This window comes from Melozone crissalis, unplaced genomic scaffold (assembly GCF_028551555.1).
Source record: "Melozone crissalis strain CALT ecotype California unplaced genomic scaffold, PUWL_Pcris_2 ptg000004l_1, whole genome shotgun sequence".
NCBI lineage: Eukaryota > Metazoa > Chordata > Aves > Passeriformes > Passerellidae > Melozone > Melozone crissalis.
Window position 1 is genome coordinate 29,102,653 of NW_026535782.1, and position 6,000 is coordinate 29,108,652.

Consider the following 6,000-nt stretch of genomic DNA (forward strand, 5'->3'; position numbering starts at 1 on the left):
ATTAAACGCCCAAACTTTACAATGTGGCATCTATCAAACAAAAAAAGGGATGTGTTTTCACCTACTAGTTTCAAATAAAAGGTCACTAAAAGGCATTGAGCTGCATCCTTCTAGAAGAACCATTTCCACTGCATGTGCAGTGATCAAAATTCCAAACCCTAGCAAAGGCACTCAAAATCATAACATTAGTGTGGCTCTATCTCTCCCTCAATACATTTGTTTCTTTAATCCCAGACCTATGAAATAAGCAACATCTGCTCTGCTGGTGCACTTTATTTCATCATATTTCACTGTTTCGGGAAATTGAAAAACCTCTAAACTTCCTTTAAAATAGGGCAAGTGCCAAAAAAAAAAAAAATAGGAACACATTTTTTTTAACATATTCTTGCAAGAAGGAACTAAACTAAGAATATATTTAAAGGTAAATAACACAACTTTTTGCTTTCCCTGCAGCACAATCTCTGTGTAAAGACACTTGCTTTGTACCATATTCTGTGTAAAAACCCATCACGATAATGCTAATAAATGACAGTTTATCAGTGGTTTCCTGGACAACACAATGAAGGTTGTGCAGCAGATTAACTAAGGTTTCAGAACATTGTATTAAAATCGTTTATTAACATTGAGACAAGACACACACAAAAAAAATCAGCTTTTACAAAAATAAAAGCATTATATAGTAATAAATCTTGCCTGCTTTGCAAACGTTATCACCACAACTTGAGGCTGCATATTGTCTGGTAGTCTTTTACAGAATTACCTTGAGCTTTAACCTTCCCAGAGTTATCTGGCCCAAATGTTTAACACTCCACATTAAACTCCTCCTTTAGACAGATGGATATTATCCAAATACATTCTCTTACTACATCAAACAACACAGTAGCACAGATTTTCTTCACCAACCTCGCCAAGCTTGTACAGCTATTGTAGGTCCTCTAATTAAACTGTACTTAGGAAAAGAGAATGATCATTTACTTAGTCTTTTCTTGTCCACATTATACTGACAGCAAAAAATCTCCCATCTTCAGAGTGTAAAAATGTTCATTAGAGGTCACAAGTTCAGAGGTGACAAGTAAACATCTTGGGTGGTGAATTACTTCTTTTTCTTTTTTTTCTTTTCATCTGCTGCCATTTTTAACTTTACTTCTTCCTCAGGGAGTGCTCCTAATTTCTTCTTCTTCGCATTCTTTACCTTTTCTTTGATTGCTTCAATATCAATCTTTTTCTCAGTGGAGGCTACACAGTAAGAAATACAAAGATTGGTTTCTCCAGTTAAAAAAATAAAACATTTGAGAACATAAGCTCTTACTCTGCAGACAGTGTGGTTTTACTTTAACCTTTAGAAAAAGTTAGAACTATTAGAAAAGGTTAGAACTATTTACCCTATCTTGTACCAAAGTTGTGATGTAAGTTTTTCAACTAAGTATTGCTTTCTGTTTACTTGAATGTAAAAGTTATGGCAGCATCACTGTAAAACTGAAAGGCAAAAATTGATGAAGCTCAACCAATCAATTGAGATTGACTCTTCAATGGAGAATTACCATTTTATAGGTATAAAATTATTGGCTAGATGATCTTTCTACTGTCCCTGGCAATCTCTGGGCATGGATCTTAACACCAGGATTTTTTTTGCATGATCTTTCTTTTTCCTAGGCTGTATTTACAAAATCACTCAGCTTAGCAATTGACAACAGAAGATTCTGCAACAGGAAAAAAATGGTTACCTTTCTTTGTTTTCACAGCTGGCTTTTCCTTTGGTGGGATAAAAGCTTTATTTCTTTCTTCTTGTCTTCTCTTGACTGCATCTGCTTGCTTTGCCTGAAGTTACAAAATAAAAAAGGTCAAGCAGCAACAGAGCAGGGCAAAAAAGGACAAAAAAAAATCAGATTCCAAGTCAGCAATCAAATGCTTTTTAACTGGACCCTGGATCAATACAACTTTACCTTTATCTCTTCCATTTGCTTGCGTTTCTTCTGTCTTTCCTTCAAGAAGTATTCACCACTTGCCAATTCTTTATCAATCTGTGCAAGACAAGCAGCAAGAAGCCTTAGTTAATTAGGCATTATAAGCCAGACCTGTAGTATCAGGGAATCAGAACATGACAGAAAAGGCCTCCCCACCTCTTTTTACAAAGAACACAATTTCAGGTGTACTATATTCCTGCATAACCAAATAAAGATTCAGCTGACCTGGCTTTCTGGCTGTGGAGGTGGGAACGGTGTGTACTCCTTCTTAGTATTTTTCTTCTTGGGCTCCTTGCGCTTTTTCAAGTTCTTCCGCTTGAATTTAGGCAAAAATCTTTCCCAACTTTGTGTCCTCAGTTCAGGATCTTTTGCTAATTCCCTTTTGATCATCAAAGTCTTCAGTAGTTTCAGAACATCACAAAGAAGTTATTAAAAAAAGGGTATTACAGTAGAAGCCAAGAGATCCAAAATAGAAGTTTACTAGACTTTCTTAGAGGAAATATGCTACATTCAAACCTTGCACATCTCACTTCAGTAAGAGCAGAGGGGCTTAATTATGAACAGAACCAGAAACACATCTCAAAACAGGGACAGAATACACAGGAGAAGGTGCTTCAGTTTAAATGAGCAAGTATCAAGCCAACAATCAAAGAGAAAGTTTCCTTTGATTTTGCAGATACTGCCATTATGGTGTTATGGCAACGTATCCTAGTAAAATAAAGGATATTAAAGTCAGTGGTTTTTATAAAGCAGCACACTACAGAAATTCTCAAAATAGATTACCACACAGAAACATGTAACTTTTTAACATACAACCCTCTGGGAAGAAATAGCACTTTCTTGTAAACAAAGATGCACAGAGGACCATGCTAACCTTGATGTTATATATGGGATGTATATTCTTCATTGTGTCCAGAACAACTTTTCTAACCTGTATTGAGTACAAAAGAAGAAGAACAGAAAGCTCATCAAGCACTTCATATGCTAATCAATTAAAATATCAGCTATAACATACTGTGCTTCCTCTGCCACCCCAAAGTAGTAACATTTAAAATTACAGAAACATTAAGGATGGAGAAGATCTCCAAGATCATTGATTCCAGTCTTTAAGAAGCTAAAGCACAGGGTTAATTGGAAGGAACAGCACTTCAAAAATGCCAATACTATAGTCCTGCTTCTGATAGACTCCAGCAGGCCCCATAAACATTATTTTCATGTTACCATGAATCTTACAGTGTCATGAGGAACTTGCTTTTGACAAGCATTCTTCTCCCACATAGTTATTAAAATATATACAGATAATTTTTCTTCCAAGACAGAAAGATCTTGGAGTCTAAACAAAATTCAGCAGCTAAGATGACAATACTGTGGACATTCATGCAAATGTAGCTTACACACAGCTGAAAAGTCAGTGAGATACTGCCGAGGTTGCCAGATTTTGTGTATCACCCACCCTCGAGCTGGGCACAGAAATTTGTTTGCTACACAAATGGCTCATCTACCTCATCTTACCTCTTTTAGGCCACTAAAGGGTCCAAGAGCTGAAACAGTGTTTCCTTGCACCATAATATAACAGTTTGTTAACAGTTCCAGGGCCTACACCAAAAATGAAAAGAAATTAGTATAATATGAAGACATGACACAAATTTGGGTCTCAGTATTGTGTGGTTACTATGCCTCTAGGAAATACCTTCAGAGTAGATCCTTTTGGCCCAAGAAGCCGTGCTCTTCTTTTTATAAAAGTCTCTCTCTTCCTCACCAGAGAGCCTATCTTAATGATGTCACACGCAACATCATCCTGAAGGATACGAACTGCCTAAAGAGATGCAGACAATGTCATCTGAATTCAAATGTATTACTCATAGCAATCAAGAGAATACTTCAGTTTATTCTTCTCCCTTTGCTTTCAGATATATTTACTTTAAATATATATTTTCTTTTACTTGACTCACTTGAAATTCCTACATTTTTAAAACGTACTATTTTATAAGTATTATGACTGAATTTAAGTATAATATTGTGATAGAATTTAAGACAAAAGATAGGCATTATGATAGATAAAAACTTTCAGGATTTATTACAGACCTGCTCAAATGGAACGCTTCTTGCCAGAAGTTTTATTAAGTCTCTAGCCCTAATGATTGCATACGGATCAAAAGTCTTCTTAGTGGTAGTGACAGTCATGCTTCCCTCAATGAGATCCAGTGCTGCGTTCACATACTGCAGTATTTGAAAAGAAACACCAGATCAATATCACAATTCAGCCTTGGCAGTAAGCAGTTAACTAACAGAAGGTAGATCTATTTTGCAAAATTTCTTGAGTGACTTTTAGCTTAAGAAAATTCACATACACAGAGACAAAACCCAGACTGAATATGTGTCCAAGGCCCAAAGCACCACCTCTCTCATCTCCCTGAATTCAAGCACAGCAAAGCTGTCAGTGCCTGGATGATGAGATATTTGTTGCTGCAAATACTGTGCTGACAGCATTTACAAAGAACTGCAAGTCTGGCTACACAGTTCTTCACCAATTTTGATGACAAAAAATGACACTGCCAATTCAAAAGGCAAGCACAGTAGAAATTCATGAACATGGCATTAGAAAAGCAACTTGCACTGTTTTCATTAGCTTAATTATGACCTGTATGTCCCAAAAGGTAAAGTGTAGTATCAAAACGGTTAAAAGTTCATACATGTTCCCCCAAGGCTTTCTGGACAAGTGGCCAGCACTCTTTCAGGTATGCTTCTCTATACTTCGGGAACAACGTTGCAAAACTGCTTTCTTCCAGCAGCCCTCTGGGATTATCCTCTCTTGTAAATGCTGGCTCTTTCCATCCATCTGGCACAGTGAGAAGTTCAGATTCATCAACTGCTATTAAAAAGAAAAAAAACCAAAACTATTGTTATAAGAAGATTGATTTAATACACTGTTAAGTGCGGTTTGCATCTCTTCTGACCTTAGAAAAATTACTGCTTTAAATCCTTTATATATATATAAAAAAAAACCAAAAAAAGAAGAAATCCGCAGTTGAGATTTGCGCTGTTGATCTGGTATACACAAGGTGATTATTCAAGTATATTACACAGGAACAAGGCACAAAGTGAGGCGAGGAAGCCGAGAGCGGGCACACCACAACACGGCACCGCCGCTGGCGGCCCCAAGCACCACCAGCCGCCTGTGCCCTCCGCAGCGCCCCACGGAGCCCCCCTCAACCTGTGGCCCTCCCGGCCAGCCGCCAGTCCCGCATCCCGCCCTCACCTGGCGCCGCTTTCTTTTTGTTCTTGTTCTTGTGCTTTTCTCTGTGCTTCGGGCCGGACTCGGGCCCGACCTGCTCCTCGGGCACGGCCGCCATGTCCGCGCGCGCCGGAAGGGGCGGGGCCGGGCCGCGCGGAGCTTCCCCCGCGCTCTGTGGGACCGCCCGGCCGGAGCCTATGCCCCAAACGCGTGCCGAAACACCCGGGTGCTGCGGAGCTCGTAACTACAGGAAAGGGGCTCCTGGCGAGACCGGGTTCTTCGGCTGAATAACCTACTGTTCAGTTCATAAATCTGGATAGTAAATAAGGAATTTAAGGTTTTCTGGGGGATGCTCTTCATCCTCTTCCCTGCCCCTTCCTCTGTCTGTAACTGAGCGTTTCCTTCAATGAAAGAGCAGGAGTGTGCCTCCTCCGCTGTCTTCTATAAAGACCATGAAAAGCCAGTGGGGTGAAAAACTGGAGGAGACCTTTAAGAGCAAAAGCACTCTGAGGCAGGACAGTGTTGTCTTTGGCAGGTGTTCACTGCATTTGTTCATAAAAACCTGCAGTCGACGATATTTAATTACCTAAATGATGAGGAAGAGACTTCTATCACCTGATCTACACCTGAATAAAATACTAATTTAAAAATCAGTTTTGACCCTCCTAAAACCTTTCCTTCGGACCTTCCTTCCTGTTTTTCCTCGCCTGCTCTGTGTGCCAGCCCTTTGCTCACCCCCATCTCCCACAACGAACAGGACTTCCCAGTCCTTTCTGTCTGCGAGCCTGACATCGAGCTGAT

General features: G+C 39.5%; 1 protein-coding gene across 2 annotated transcripts; it reads right to left on the reverse strand.

Annotated features, from left to right (window-relative positions):
• Positions 1-1,065: 1,065 nt before the first annotated feature.
• KRR1 (KRR1 small subunit processome component homolog) lies at positions 1,066-5,334 on the reverse strand. Of its 2 annotated transcripts, none has more exons than XM_054275051.1 (10): positions 5,224-5,334; positions 4,658-4,833; positions 4,050-4,184; positions 3,655-3,780; positions 3,477-3,560; positions 2,839-2,895; positions 2,190-2,360; positions 1,944-2,021; positions 1,725-1,818; positions 1,066-1,236 (listed from the first exon to the last, which is right to left on the reverse strand). In XM_054275051.1, exons 1-10 carry the CDS (start codon positions 5,315-5,317, stop codon positions 1,094-1,096), a joined length of 1,158 nt encoding a protein of 385 aa, XP_054131026.1. In that variant the 5' UTR covers positions 5,318-5,334; the 3' UTR covers positions 1,066-1,093. The 2 variants fall into 2 exon arrangements, with proteins under 2 accessions (XP_054131026.1, XP_054131016.1); XM_054275041.1 differs by having other exon boundaries at positions 4,658-4,836.
• Between the last annotated feature and the right edge of the window lie 666 nt (positions 5,335-6,000).